The sequence below is a fragment of the Mobula hypostoma genome, chromosome 8 (genome assembly GCF_963921235.1).
Source record: "Mobula hypostoma chromosome 8, sMobHyp1.1, whole genome shotgun sequence".
Lineage (NCBI taxonomy): Eukaryota > Metazoa > Chordata > Chondrichthyes > Myliobatiformes > Myliobatidae > Mobula > Mobula hypostoma.
This window is the reverse complement of record NC_086104.1, coordinates 5,289,508-5,305,879: the sequence shown is the minus strand read 5'-3', so window position 1 is coordinate 5,305,879 and position 16,372 is coordinate 5,289,508. Positions and strand designations below refer to the sequence as shown.

Sequence of the window (16,372 nt, the reverse complement as noted above, 5' to 3'; positions counted from 1 at the left end):
GCGGACAGAGAGTAGGTGTTCAGCAAAGCGGTCTCCCAGTCTGCGTCGGGTCTCGCCAATATATAGAAGGCCACATCGGGAGCACCGGACGCAGTATATCACCCCAGCCAACTCACAGGTGAAGTGTCGCCTCACCTGGAAGGACTGTCTGGGGCCCTGAATGGTGGTAAGGGAGGAAGTGTAAGGGCATGTGTAGCACTTGTTCCGCTTACAAGGATAAGTGCCAGGAGGAAGATCAGTGGGAAGGGCTTGGGGGGACGAGTGGACAAGGGAGTCGCATAGGGAGCGATCCCTGCGGAAAGCGGGGGGGGGGAGGGAAAGATGTGCTTAGTGGTGGGATCCTGTTGGAGGTGGCGGAAGTTACAGAGAATAATATGTTGGACCCGGAGGCTGGTGGGGTGGTGGGTGAGGACCAGGGGAGCCCTATTCCTAGTGGGGTGGCGGGAGGATGGAGTGAGAGTAGATGTGCGTGAAATGGGGGAGATGCGTTTGAGAGCAGAGTTGATGGTGGAGGAAGGGAAGCCCCTTTCTTTGAAAAAGGAGGACATCTCCCTCGTCCTGGAATGAAAAGCCTCATTCTGAGAGCAGATGTGGCGGAGACGGAGGAATTGCGAGAAGGGGATGGCATTTTTGTAAGAGACAGGGTGAGAAGAGGAATAGTCCAGATAGCTGTGAGAGTCAGTAGGCTTATAGTAGACATCAGTGGATAAGCTGTCTCCAGAGACAGAGACAGAAAGATCTAGAAAGGGGAGGGAGGTGTCAGAAATGGACCAGGTAAACTTGAGGGCAGGGTGAAAGTTGGAGGCAAAGTTAATAAAGTCAACGAGCTCAGCATGCGTGCAGGAAGCAGTGCCAATGCAGTCGTCGATGTAGCGAAGGAAAAGTGGGGGACAGATACCAGAATAGGCACAGAACATAGATTGTTCCACAAAGCCAACAAAAAGGCAGGCATAGCTAGGACCCATATGGGTGCCCCTAGCTACACCTTTAGTTTGGAGGAAGTGGGAGGAGCCAAAGGAGAAACTATTAAGAGTAAGGACTAATCCCGCTAGACGGAGCAGAGTGGTGGTAGAGGGGAACTGATTAGGTCTGGAATCCAAAAAGAAGCGGCGAGCTTTGAGACCTTCCTGATGGGGGATGGAAGTATATAAGGACTGGACATCCATGGTGAAAATAAAGCGGTGGGGGCCAGGGGACTTAAAATCATCGAAAAGTTTAAGAGCGTGAGAAGTGTCACGAACATAGGTAGGAAGGGATTGAACAAGGGGGGATAAAACCGTGTCGAGGTATGCAGAAACGAGTTCGGTGGGGCAGGAGCAAGCTGAGACAATAGGTCGGCCAGGACAGGCAGGTTTGTGGATCTTGGGTAGGAGGTAGAAACGGGAAGTACGAGGTGTGGGAACTATAAGGTTGGTAGCAGTGGATGGGAGATCCCCTGAGTGGGTAAAGTCGGTGATGGTGTGGGAGACAATGGCCTGGTGCTCCTTAGTGGGGTCACGATCGAGGGGTAAATAAGAGGAGGTATCCGCGAGTTGTCGCTGTGCCTCGGCAAGGTAGAGGTCAGTACGCCAGACTACAACAGCACCCCCCTTATCAGCGGGTTTAATAATAAGGTTAGGATTAGTGCGGAGGGAGTGGAGAGCAGAGCGTTCGGAAGGAGTAAGGTTGGAATGGGGACAAGGTGTGGTGAAGTCGAGACGGTTGATGTCCCGTCGGCAGTTGGCAATAAAGAGATCCAGAGCAGGCAGAAGACCAGTGCGGGGTGTCTATGAAGAGGAAGAGGGTTGAAGACGGGAGAAGGGGTTATCGGTGGGGGTGGAAGAGCCCTTGCCGAAGAAGTAGACTCGGAGACGGAGACGGCGGAAGAAGAGTTCCGCATCATGGCAAACACAGAACTCGCTGAGGTGTGGGCGAAGGGGGACAAAGGTGAGGCCCTTACTGAGAACAGAGCGTTCTGCCTCCGACAGTTGAAGGTCGGAGGGGATGGTAAAGACCCGGCACGGACGAGAGCTGGGATCGGTGGGAGAGGGGGAGGCTGGGGGTGTCGGTGGAGAGGGGAGGGTTGGGGTGAGAGGAAGATGGAGCCTCTGAGGACCCAGAAGCTGACGATGGGATCTGAGGGAGACGGGATTGCAGAGTATTGGTGGGGGAAGGGGAGACGGAAGCTGTAGTGTGCTGTAGGTGTTCTTTGTTTCTAAGTTATTCAGCTCTCTGACCTGCCTTTCTGTAATGTGAACCACAAGAGCTTTTGATGGGCTGTGTATTTCATCCATTATCTTCAGCTTAACAAGGTGAAGAACAACTGTCAATGCTTAATGAAAACCAGCTCTGGCACTGTTGAAAGAACCATCTAGTATTTAGGTTGAGACTGCAATTACATGTCGCACAGTTCTGTGATGGACAATGCACTCCTGTCATTTGTATATTTCGCAGCCCATACTTTGTAAAGGGAAACAGCACACATCACAGTCCAACAACCCTGATGAAGGGACTCACACTTCCCCTTCCCTCACACCTGGTCTCACCTCTCACCTGGTCCCACCTCTCACCTGGTCTCACATCTCCCCTTGTCTCACCTCTCACCTAGAAGTCTGCACTCCTTCCCCTCCCCACCACCTGGTTTCTGATTCTTACTTCTTTTCCCTTCCCTTTCAGTCCTGACAAAGTATCTCAGCCCGATACATCAACAATTAATTCCTCTTTGTCGATGCTGCTTGACTTGCTGAGTTCCTCCAACAACTTGTATGTGTTAGTCTAAATTTACAGCATCTGCAGAATCTCTTGTGAGAACATTACATGACACCAGTCCAACAGCTCTGTGCTGGTCCTCATGACCTGTCAACTCTGTCCCCTCTCACATTTGGCCTGTGCTTTGAATATAATTTTAGATTCAAATAGTTTCACACATACAGTGCAGTGATTACCAATTTAAACACTGTTGCCAGCAGCTAATCATATTTTCCTTCTCACTAATGTACAAATTGTGTTAGTTAGCTGAGTCTCGATTAGGCCACACATAGAAACACCACGTGCAATTCTGATCATCAATTTACATCTTGCTGGCAGAACAAAATAGTGTGTGCAATGAAGATTCACAAGGGTAGTCCTGCAAGGTTGCATGTTCAGTGAAAATATCATTGGGGTCTTGAAGAAAGCCAGTATGTGACTAGATTGACATCTTTAAAACTGTGAAAGTTTTGATTCAAAACAGAGGGCACACATGTGGGCAAGAGCAGTCACCAATCCAAGGGGAATTCAGACAGAGAGAGTGGAGCCAGATCTCTCAGAAGTAACTGAGGTGAACAGTATCATGACCTTAAGGGAAAATCAGGACAAGCACACAAGGAAGACGGGGACAGAACGTTATGGTGGTATGAGTTAGATTAGAAAGCTGGTTCCAATGTCACACATTCACAAGTGTGGTCTGGGGCATAAATCAGGTGTAGTGAGGGACAGTGAAGAACTATGTTTCACACGCCATCCATACAGATCAATTCATTACACAGTGCGTTGAGGTGGTACAAGATAAAACAACAGCAGAATGCAGAATAAACTGTTAATGTTACAGAGAAAGTGCAGTACAGGCAGACGATAGGATTGGGCTGACCGACCTCATTCTATGCTGCAGAAATATGGAACTCCGTGAACCTTCACAAGAACTAATTCTCACAACTCATCTTCCCCACTGGCCATACATCAATAGTGAGGTCCAATGGACAGTAAGCTTGTGATTTTGCATTGTAACAGTTAATACTGGAGTATTTAATCCAGTGAAAACATTTCTGCCTACAGGAGCTATAACGGTCGGAATTTGTGAAACTAGAAGAGCCGAGGCAGAGAAAAATTGTCAATGGTGCAGAGCAAAAGTGCAGGAAGAAGAGCAGCGTGTTTCAAAATGTTCATCAGATCTGCAGTCCTGTATCTCGCACATAAAGGAGACAAAGGATGAGATTGACCAGACAGAAAACAGAATAAAAAGTGTGGAGGGTGAACTCGACAGACTGTATGAGCTGCTGAACAATTGCTTTGCATTAGATTCCCTGCTGAAACACGGGACATTTGCTGTCAGTGAACTGCTTGGTAAAGTGGAAGTGTTGAAGTTTCGCAGTGAGAAATTCTGTAACGTGGATGCACTGGTCATTGTTCTCAATGACATCATTGCCTACATATTAAAGCTGCCCAACCTGCTGGATGGGAAGATGCTGCAGCTGGAGGCTTCCACTGTTGAAATGCTGGAATCGCTCAGTGGTCAGCTGAAGGCTATTGAATCATCAGGTTCTGATGTCAGTCAGTGGTGCTAATGGCGATGAGCACAGTAATTGTGTACATCAGAATGTGCCATGAGTCCTGACGAAGGGTCTCGGCCTGAAACGTCGACTGCACCTCTTCCTACAGATGCTGCCTGGCCTGCTGCGTTCACCAGCAACTTTGATGTGTGGTGCCATGTGGCATTGTGTCTCTGCAGGAAACTGAGCTTTAAGCTCACAAACTGTTGGAGGAACTCAGCAGGTTAGGCAGCATGTATGGAAAAGAGTAAACAGACAATGTTTCAGGACAAAACCCTTCATCAAGACTCCTGCTTCCACTAAATTATTCCAGTACTTTGTGCCTCTTACTTTGAGTTCCAGCATCTGCAGATGTTCTCTTGTTTGTGTCCATTAAACTCTGTTATTCCCGCTACCATTGTGTCCCCAAGGTCCCTGACACTAAGTTCTGTTCACAGGTCCCTCACTGAGAATGGAAGCAGGCCCTTTGTCCAACTGAACCTGCACCACCAGTAACTACCCAGTTACAACAGTCATCCAGTACAGAAACAGGACCTTGTCCCACTGAGCCCACACCACCAGTAACTACTCTGTTCCATGACTCATGCAGTGATCTCAATTTTGGATCTCCTACATTCCTACAAGCTCTTCCCCAGTTCTACCACTAACTGGGGTAATTTACAGTGACTGGTTATTCTACAAATAGTTTTGTCTTTGGGATGTGTGAGAAAACCAGAGCATCTGGAGGAACCCCACACGGAAACATGCAATCTGCACCCAGACTGTGCCCAAGGACAGGACTGAATCTGGGTTTCTGGTGCACATAAAGTACATTTTTCAAACTGCAAAGATGTGAGGTGAATGCCAGCACAAAAGCAACGTACAGTTGGATTTAACAGAGAGAGTGAACAGTGACATTGGGAAACATGGCCCCGATTTATTTCTAAATGAACCCCACAATTTAGATGATTTCAGACCCTGATTTAAACCAGCCACTCACAATGAATTGAGCAGGATACACAGCGTTGTCTGTGTTAAGCTGCTGGCTGGCCATGACTACGATATTTACCAATTTCCCATATTCACCATACTGAAGTGTTTGCATGCTGATCTGAAAGCCAATGTTTTGCTATGGTTGTTATTAAATATGAATAAATGTACGGTTTGCTGTCAGATTTCATTACTGATGTCGGAAGGTTCTCTTCCTTCACTCAGCCTGAGGCTCTGAAGTGGAGGCAGGTCGGGTGATGTCGGGTGGCTCACTCACTCATCAGTTTCTCCAACACCACCACATACAGTACCTCTAACAGAGTGAAACATCCCAAAGTATCAAACGGGAACCTTTATCATACAGAAACTGAGGCTGGGACACAAAAGGATGCATTGCAACGGATCACAGGGTATAAGGTCCAGGGGTATATTCACGTCAAACAGAGGACCGAAGGTGTTGAGGGAGCTCCAGAACTCGGGGTCCTGGTTTTTCTGGATTTATTTAGAGATACAACACTGAATCGGTTCTTCTGACCCTTCAAGCAGCACTGCTTAGCAACCCCAATTTAAAGCTAACCTAATCACGGGACAAGTTACAATGACCAATTAACCTTCCCAGTACACCTTTGGACTGTGGGAAGAAACCGGAGGGGCCAGTGAAAAAGTCCTGCATTCCAAAGGGAGCACGGACAGAGACTCCTTACACAGACCTTCTGGATTGAACTCCGAACCCTAACGCCCTGAGCTGTAATAGTCTCACACAATGTGAGATTTAAAATATTCCATGATCAAAACAGAACAACTTGCATTGAGTAGTCTTCTCAGAAGGTTTCAAAGGAAACAGATTACAGGGTTAGTGAAGAGCAAAACCAAGGAAGGGTCAAAATACTAACCCATCCCAGATCCAAGCCTTGTGACCTAAACTAAACAAACAGTCTGTGAATTCAAGGAACCAGTTCCCACTCTGGAAGCGGACTCATCATATGCAAAGGTCCAGGCATACATATGGCAGTGAAGATCTCCTGCATCTGCCCTCCTGAAGATGCTCTTTCATTTCACACAATCACACACATAAATTAACCCCACTTCCCCTCTTGAGGGATATTACGTGAAACTGAATTAGGCAAAGTTATAACGACAACTGCATAATTCAGGAAGCTGGAGATATCACTCGGAGGAAGTCTGAAATGAGTCCACCAGCACACACTCAATAACCTGTATTTACATTGCAACTTCATGTGATGAAGCGAGCAAGAATACAATTCAAGAGTGGAAAGCAAAACGGAGTACAGGCCATTTTGTTCGACTCTGAAAAGAATACATTTTAATAGAACATCGAACAGTACAGGAACAGACCCTTCAACCCACGATGAATCAATTAAATTAGTAACCAAATAGCCAACCAAACTAATCTCTTCTGCCTCCACGACTTCCATATGCTTATATTTTCCTCACATTCATGTGCCTATCTAAACTTCTCTTAAAAATCACTAATGTATCTGCCTTTACCTCCACCCCAGGCAACACATTCCAGTCACCCACTACCCTCTGGGTAAGAAACTTCCCTCTTACATCTCCTTTAAAATTACCTCCCACCCTCACATTAAATGCATGCCCTCTGGTATTAGACATTTCAATCCAGGGAAAACGATACTGTCTATCCACTCCATCTATGCCTCTCATAATCTTATAAACCTCTATCAAATCTCCCTTAGCCTCTACCTTTGCAAAGAAAACAACTCAAGATTGTCCAACTTCTATTACAGCACATGCCCTCTAATCCAGCCAGCATCCTGGTAAATCTCTTCTGCACCCTCTCCAAAGCCTCAAAATCCTTCCCAACATGGAGCCACCAGAACTCTATGAAATACTCCAGAAATGAATTAACAAGAATTTTATAAAGTAGTAAAATAATTTCCTGAAACTTCCATTTGCTTTCTTGGTAAGCTGTTGCACCTACCAACCAAACTTTAGTGATTTATGCACAACCACTCCCAAGTCCCACTGCACAAAGGTATGCTGTAATCTTTCAACATTAAAATCAAGATCTGCTCTTCTACTTTTTTTCCTTCCTCAGTGGACAACCTCACATTTACCAACATCATATTCCATCTTTTATTCCCACTGTTTCCCTCCTGCCAATCAGCCACTGCTTTATCCATGCAAATATCTTTCCTGTAACACCATGGGCTCCTAACTTGTTCAGCAGACTCATGTGTGGCACCTTCTGAAAATATCAGTACGCACAGTCCAGCACTTCAACTTTGACTGTCCTGCTTGTTATTTCTTCAGAGAATTCCAACACATTTGTAGGGGCAAGATTTTCGCTTCAGGAAGCCATGCAGACTACAGTCTATTTTATCAAGTTCCTCCAAGTACCCCAAAAAGCACATCCTTAACAATCAACTCCAATATCTTCCCAAGCACAAAGGTCAGACTAACAGGCCTATAACTGACAAAGGGTCTCGGCCTGAAACGTCGACTGCACCTCTTCCTACAGATGCTGCCTGGCCTGCTGCGTTCACCAGCAACTTTGATGTGTGAGGCCTATAACTTCCTTTTTTTCTGTCTCTCTCCCTTCTTGAAGAGTGGAATGATATTAACAATTTTCCAGATTCTAGTGATTGTTGAAAGATCATTAATAATGCTACCACAATCCCTTCAACCATCTCCTTCAGAGCTTTGGGGTGCATACCATCTGGTTCAGGTGACTTATCTACATTCAGACCTTTTTCAAGAACCTTTTCCCTAACAATGGCAAATTCACACATCTATTCCCTAACACTCTTGAACTCCTGACATATTGTAAGTATCTTAAACTGTGAAGACTGATGCAAAATACTTATTCAAATTGTCCACCATTTCCTTGTCCCCAATTACCACCTCTCCAACATCGTTTTCCAATGGTCTCATATCCACTTTAACCTTTCTTTTACACTATATGTATCTGAAGAAACTTCTGGTATCTTCTTGAATATTATTGGCTAGTTTACTTCTGTAAATCTTTTCCTTCTTAATGCCATGTTTCGTTGCATTCTGTTGGTTTTTAAAAGCTTCTCAATCCTCAAATCCCATTATTTTTTTGCTTTATTATCACCCCATAAGATACAGGAGCAGAATTAAGCCATATGGCCCATCCAGTTTGCTCCACCATTTCATCATGGCTGATCTATTTTTCCTTTCAGTCCCAATTTCCTGTCTTCTCCCTGTGTCACCTCATGCCCTGACCAGTCAAGAATCTATCAACCTCTCCCTTATATATACATAAAGACTTGGCCTCCACAGCTGCCTGTGGCAAAGAATTCCACAGAATCACCACTCTCTGGCTGAAGAAACTCCTCTTCAGTGCCGTTCAAAAACGACATTTCTCTATTCGGAGTCTCTGTCCTCTGGTCTTAAACTCACCCACCAGAGGAATCATACTCTGCACACCCACTCTATCAGTCTTCTACCGTTTGATAGATTTCAATGAGGTCACCTGTCACATCTGTGAATTCAAGTGAATACAGGCCCAGAGCCACCAAAAGCTCTTCATATGACAAGCCATTCAATCGTGGAATCGTCTTTGTGAACCTCCTTTGAACCTTCTCCAGTTTCAGCAGATCCTTTCTGAGATAAGGGGCCCAAAATGGCTCATAACACTCCAAATGAGCCCTCAGAAGTACTTTATAAAATCTCAACATTACATTTTTTCTTTTATAGAACATAGAACATAGAATATTACAGCACAGTACAGGCCCTTTGGCCCACAATGTTGTACCGACCCTCAAACCCTGCCTCCCATAGAAGCACCCACCTTAAATTCCTCCATACACCTAAGCAAGGGGACAACATTCGCCTCCATCCAATTCTCCAGTACCATTCCCGTGGACAACGAGGACATAAAGATCCTAGCCAGAGGGTCAGCAATCTCTTCCCTCGCCTTGTGGAGCAGCCTGGGGAATATGCTGTCAGGCCCCAGGGACTTATCCATCCTAATGTATTTTAACAACTCCAACACCTCCTCTCCCTTAATATCAAGATGCTCCAGAACATCAACCTCACTCAGATTGTCCTCACCTTCATCAAGTTCCCTCTCATTGGTGAATACCGAAGAGAAGTATTCATTGAAGACCTCACTCACTTCCACAGCCGCTAGGCACATCTTCCAACTTTTATCTCCAATCGGTCCTACCTTCACTCCTGTCATCCTTGTTTTCTTCACATAATTGAAGAATGCCTTGTGGTTTTACTTTACCCTACTCGCCAAGGCCTTCTCATGACCCCTTCTTGCTCTTCTCAGCCCCTTCTTAAGCTCCTTTCTTGCTTCCCTATATTCCTCAATAGACCCATCTGATCCTTGCTTCCTAAACCTCATGTATGCTGCCTTTTTCCACCTGACTAGATTTTCCACCTCACTTGTCGCCCATGGTTCCTTCACCCTACCATTCTTCATCGTCCTCACCGAGACAAATTTATCCCTAACATCCTGCAAGAGATCTCTAAACATCGACCACATGTCCATAGTACATTTCCCTGCAAAAACATCATCTCAATTCACACCCGCAAGTTCTAGCTTTATAACCTCATAATTTGCCCTTCCTCAATTAAAAATTTTCCTGTCCTCTTTGATTCTATCCTTTTCCATGATAACGCTAAAGGCCGGCGGCCGGTGGTCACTGTCTCCCAGATGCTCACCCACTGAGAGCTCTGCGACCTGACCCGGTTCATTACCTAGTGCTAGATCTGGTATGGCATTCCCCCTGGTTGACTTGTCCACATACTGTGACAGGAATCCATCCAGGACACACTTAAAAAACTCTGCCCCATCTAAACCCTTGGAACTAATCAGGTGCCAATCAATATTAGGGAAGTTAAAGTCACCCATGATAACAACCCTGTTATTTTTGCACTTTTCCAAAATCTGCCTCCCAATCTGCTCCCCTGTGTCTCTGCTGCTACCAGGGGGCCTATAGAATACCCCCAATAGATTAACTGCTTTCTTCCTGTTCCTGACTTCCACCCATACTGACTGAAAAGAAGATCCTGCTACATTACCCACCTTTTCTCCAGCTGTAATAGTATCCCTGACCAGTAACGCCACCCCTCCTCCCCTTTTTCCGCCCTCTCTATCCCTTTTAAAGCACTGAAATCCAGGAATATTGAGATTCCATTCCTGCCCTGGTGCCAGCCAAGTCTCTGTCATAGCCACTACATCATAATTCCATGTATGTCTCCAAGCTCTCAGTTCATCACCTTTGCTCCTGATGCTTCTTGCATTGAGGTACACACATTTCAGCCCTTCTACCTTACCACCTTCTTCTGCTTCTCTTTCCTCAAAGCCTCTCTATATGTTAGATCTGGCTTTACTCCATGCACTTTTTTCACTGCTCTATCACTCTGGGTCCCGTCCCCCTTGCAAATTAGTTTAAGCCCTCCCGACCATGCCAACAAACCTACCTGCAAGGCTATTGCTCCCCCTCGTGTTCAGGTGCAACCCATCCAATCTGTACAGGTCCCACCTTCCCCAGAAGAGATCCCAATGATCCAAAAATCTAAAACCCTGCTCCCTGCACCAACTCCTCAGCCACGCATTCAACTACCATCTTCTCCACTTCTTACCATGACTGTCACGTAGCACTGGCAGCAATCCTGAGAACGTCACCCTTGAGGTCCTGTTCTTCAGCCTTCTGCCTAGTTCCTGAAACTCACACATCAGGACCTCATCCCTGTTCCTGCCTATGTCATTGGTCCCAACATGTATCACGACTTCTGGTTGCTTTCCCTCTCGTACTAGGATGTCGTGCACCCGGTCAGAGACATCCCGGACCCTGGCACCCGGGAGGCAACAAACCATGCGGGTGTCCTTCTCACATCCACAAAATCTCCTGTCTGCTCCCCCGACTATAGAGTCTCCAATGATGACATATTATATTCAGGTCCTCTGGAAATGAGTACTAAGATTTCATTTTGCTGACCTCACCACAGACTCAACCTGCAAGATAATCTTGAGGAAATCCTGCACAAGGATTCCCAAGTCCCTTTGCACCTCATTTTTTTGTATATTCTGTCCATTTAAGAAATAGTCAACCCTTTTATTCCTCCACCAAAATGCATGACCATATACTTCCTGACACTGTATTCCATGAGCCATTTCTTGGAATTCCATGGGCTTGTAGCTTGTTAAGCAGTCTCATGTGTGGCAACTTGTCAAAAGCCTACTGACAATCCAAATACACAACATCGACTGATTCTTCTTTGTCTATCCTGCTTGTTACTTCTTCAAAGAAATCCAACAGATTTGTCAGACAAGATTTTCCCTTGAGGAACCCATGCTCACTATGGCTTATTATATCAATCTGCCTCCAAATACCCTGTGACTGGGTCCTGAATTACCCCTATGAACTGTGCTTTTGAAAAGAGAGAGACAGAGAGTTAACATAGAACATAGAACATAGAATAGTAGTACAGTAGAAAGCTGCCAGAGCGTGAGTGGACCAGTGAAGGAGTGGAGCTTTGAGGCTTTGACTCAAGAAATTCTGGCCGTTTTGGCAGTTGGTCTGTGCAATCAAGTCAATCAAGATTTGAATAGATCAGCAGAAAGCCGTTGATAAGGCAATCAAGATTTGAATAGCTCAGACGCAGCAGAAAGCAGCTGATTGGGCAGTCGAGGTCAGGTGACCAAACATTTTGAAAAGCTCAAACCAACAAATAAAGGGATAGCTCAAGCGAAGCGGCCAGTGAGTGAGTGGGCCAGTGAAGGAGTGGAGCTTTGAGGCTTTGACTCGAGAGGCTTCGACGAGAAGAGGCGGAGGACAAGCTAGCTCGCAGTTAGTTTTTACAATGTCTCCTGAGACAATGATGTGCCTCTCATGTGAGATGTGGCAGTCTTGGGGGAACTCCCATCTCCCTCAGAGTCACATCTGCCAGAAGTGCATACGGCTGGATGATCTGGAAGACCGTGTAAGGAATCTGGAGCAGCAGCTGGATGACCTTCGACTCATAAGGGAGAATGAGGCAGTCATAGATGAGAGCTACAGGGAGGTAGTCACACCTAGGCTGTCGGAAGCAGGTCGTTGGGTGACAGTCAGAGGGGGGAAAGCGAAGGTGAGCAGACAGGTAGTGCAGAGCACCCCTGTAGCCATTTCCCTGAATAATAAGTTTACCGTCCTGGATACTGTTGGTGGGAACGACCGACCAAGTGTGAGCCACGGTGGCAGGGCCTCTGGCACTGAGTCTGACCCTGTGGTGCAGAAGAGTGGGACGGAGAAGAGGAGAGCTGTCATCATTGGAGACTCTATAGTCAGGGGAGCAGACAGGAGATTTTGTGGATGTGAGAAGGACACCCGCATGGTTTGTTGCCTCCCGGGTGCCAGGGTCTGGGCTGTCTCTGACTGCGTGCACGACATCCTGGTACAAGAGGGAAAGCAACCAGAAGTCTTGATACTTGTTGGGAACAACGACATAGGCAGGAAGAGGGATGAGGTCCTGAAGTGTGAGTTTCGGGAACTAGGCAGAAGGCTGAAGAACAGGACCTCAAGGGTGGCGTTCTCAGGATTGCTGCCAGTGCTACATGACAGTGATGGTAAGGATTGGAGGAGATGGCAGTTGAATGCCTGGCTGAGGAGTTGGTGCAGGGAGCAGGGTTTTAGATTTTTAGATCATTGGGTTCTCTTCTGGGGAAGGTGGGACCTGTACAAATTGGATGGGTTGCACCTGAACTCGAGGGGGAGCAATATCCTTGCAGGTAGGTTTGCTAGCATGGTTCAGGAGGGTTTAAACTAATTTGCGAGGGGGGTGGGACCCAGAGCGATAGAGCAGTGAAAGAAGTCCATGGAGTAAAGCCAGATCTAACATACAGAGAGGCTTTGAGGAAAGAGAAACAGAATAAACGGTGTAAAGACAGTAAGGTAGAAGGGCTAAAATGTGTGTACTTCAATGCAAGAAGCATCAGGAACAAAGGTGATGAACTGAGAGCTTGGATACATACATGGAATTATGATGTAGTGGCCATTACAGAGACTTGGCTGGCACCAGGGCAGGAATGGATTCTCAATATTCCTGGATTTCAGTGCTTTAAAAGGGATAGAGAGGGCGGAAAAAGGGGAGGAAGGGTGGCATTACTGGTCAGGGATACTATTACAGCTACAGAAAGGGTGGATAATGTAGCAGGATCCTCTTTTGAGTCAATATGGGTGGAAGACAGGAACAGGAAGGGAGCAGTTACTCTACTGGGGGTATTCTATAGGCCCCCTGGTAGCCAGAGTGGAAGAGCATCACCGGAAAATGGAAGCCCAAATGAAGCGGGCACAGGAAGATTACAAAACCAACATGGATTCTATACCAGTTGGCTGGAATGCTGTGGGAATGGCAGTAGTAGAATCACTAGTTGGTACAGTCAATTCATTCAGCCCTGGAAAAATTATGAAGAATTTGTTCTCTGGAGGGAGCAGTAATGAACTTATCTCTAAAGGCACTGAGAATAATATCATTTCTAAAGCAGGGACCCTACAGTCTTCAATACAAATGCTTTATCCCTTCCAGACCCATGATGGGAAAATTGACTTGAATAAACTGAAAGGTGAGGATGGAACTAAAATGTTAAACTGGTGTAAACAGAACTTGGAGAAATTTCAGGAGGAGGCAGGAACTGGAGGTGATTGCCCTGAGAAGGTTGCAGCCCTGCAGAACTGTAAAACAGGAATTGGAATATGTGAGGGCCTCGAAAACCTGCGAACATCTAATCCAGCTGATGAAAAGGAAATGACCCAAATAGCTGAGAAGATCAGAAAAGTGACGGAGGACACGATAATGTTTACCACTTGCTGCAATGCAAAGGCAGGGAACATGGGTGTAACAGCCACTCCACCACACATGTCTCGAGCGGACCCAGGAGAGGGCGCCAGTAGTTTATCCACAGCCACTCTCAATGCCAGGTTCAAAGTGGAGCAGTCTGCAGCACAGCTACGTGTTGCACAGGAAATGTATGATAAAAGCTTTGAGAATATACAGAAGAATAATAAAGAACTGCAAGAGACCCTGGAAACTCTGAAGAACTGTCAGGTTCAGGAAATAGACTTTGATAAAACTGTGAAGATGCTTCTGAAGGGATTGGATGCATTGGGCCGTGTGAAAGAACAATGGGGTAAGATGGTTCTCTTCTTCACCATGATGTCAAACCTGATTGGAAGCTCCTTGAACCCATCACTTCACAAATTCATACAGTACAGTGAAAAGATTTCCTCTGGCTATTCACAGAACCAGCTGACCCAGGACCTGCTGTACACGCAGATTTCTCAAGCCACTAATATTGCAAGCCTTGTCCACATGATTGCTGAAACATACGTGCAGGTTTCCACCCATCATCTGATGGACCGGGTCAACAGCCTGGGGAAATTAATGGGCCTCGACCCAAATCGAGATAGCATTAAATTTATGAGAGAGCGTAAGAAATTTGGATCAGACTGTACGGAAGCAGGAAAAGCCATTGAAGATCTTGTAAAGAAGAACAAAGCACAGTATGAAAAACGCGTGCAAGTGAGAATAGACAGAATCCACAACAGTGTGATGCCTTTGCTACCCCCTGCCACACCAGAAAAAATGAAAGAAATTGAGGATACTGTGAAAGAAATGATCCAAGGGACAATTGTGGAAATAACAGAGGAAGACATGAATGATTTTGTCTGATGATCCTTTCCCTTGCACACTCCATTCTTTCATCGCTTCTCAAAGTTCATTGCAATTTCTTGAATGTGTCTTGATAAGGTATTTCTAAGGAGGGAGTACCCTTCAGTAAAATGGCAGATGAGCTTATGTGTAAGTTTGCAGGCAACACAAAAGTTGATGGAGCTACAGATAGTCTATAAGGTAATTAGAGGATACAATGGAATAAAGAACAATGAAATATGGTCAGAGAAGTGGCAGATGCAGTTTCATCAGGCCAAGTGCCAATTGTGGCACTTTGGGAGATCAAGTCTTAGGGGAAAAAATGAAGTTAGTGGCAGACTCCTGAAGAGTTATGTACAGAGGCATCTTGGGTCCAAGTCCATTGTTTCCTGAAAGCAGCCACACAAGTTGACAAGGTGGGAAAGAAGGCATATGGCATGCTTGCCTTTATTAGTCGAGGCACTGAGTTCAAAGAAGGCATATGGATTGCTTGCATTTATTAGTTGATGCATTGAGTTTGTGTTACGTTGAAGCATTATAAAACTCTGGTTCGGGTTCACTTGGAGAATTGCATCCAATATTGGCTGCCCCAGTATGGGAAGGGTTTGAAGGATGTGGAAAGGATGATGCATGGATTAGAGGGTATGAGTTGTAAGAATTTGGACAAACTTGGATAGTTTTCTCTGGAGACTGGGCTGGAGAAGCTGTTACTGAGCTCTTCTGTTCACAGTACTATTTCCAATGATTCAGGACAAGAGAGGCCACTCATTCACCAATCAAAATCATCTTTACATCTACACTCCACCATGAACGGGTTTGTTAAACAACTCTGATATCTCTGCTTCCATTGCTGTTTCTCCCTGTCCATCTGATGTATTCCTATTGGGAATAATGACCACCCTTAAATTTATTTGAAGCTGTCTTCTTCATGTGCAGCAGTCTCTGTGGGTGTTTTCTGATCATCAGTTCTAAAATGCATTTTTCCCAGAGGTTGTGTCCATTAAAAAACATGAAATATTTACACAAGCCATTACCTTCTTTTTTACTATGGCGGCCATTTGATAAGTAGAGCTTGTGTCCTATGGCAGGGTAAATCCTTTACTGTTCAGTGTTTCAAATACAGACAAATTTCTGGAATGTGGTGCAAGATTAATCATCTCTTTTTACAGAAAGTAACAAAATAGCACACGGTTAATTGGTGTCTAGGTTACAATTTGCCCACTGGTAAATCAATAGAGTGTCACATATAGTTCTTTGAAATTCACTTACTACTCAATATATAAAGCTATGAAGCCTCTAAGTGAACACTCCCCAAACACAAAAAAAATCTCCTCTGTGTTACGCAGGTTCAGGTTTAATTCCCTTCAGCAGTTTAAACAAAGTTTAGAAGCAAAGAGTATTTGCATAGACTGCTTTTCTATTCAATTAGCTTCTGGGTTTTATTTTGGGAATTGGCTGTGCAAAACCTTGTC

General features: G+C 45.5%; 2 protein-coding genes across 2 annotated transcripts in view; both read left to right on the top strand.

Annotated features, from left to right (window-relative positions):
* The window catches only part of LOC134350044 (uncharacterized), an 88,675-nt gene extending 83,265 nt beyond the window's left edge, over positions 1-5,410 (top strand). Inside the window, exon 3 of the mRNA XM_063054955.1 lies at positions 3,793-5,410. Coding sequence (XP_062911025.1) covers positions 3,793-4,301 — 509 coding nt within the window. The 3' untranslated portion in view covers positions 4,302-5,410. The remainder of the gene's footprint in view (positions 1-3,792) is intronic.
* Positions 5,411-13,520: 8,110 nt separating this feature from the next.
* LOC134350751 (uncharacterized) lies at positions 13,521-14,921 on the top strand. Its single transcript, XM_063056393.1, has one exon. It carries the CDS (start codon positions 13,521-13,523, stop codon positions 14,919-14,921), a length of 1,401 nt encoding a protein of 466 aa, XP_062912463.1.
* Positions 14,922-16,372: the final 1,451 nt, after the last annotated feature.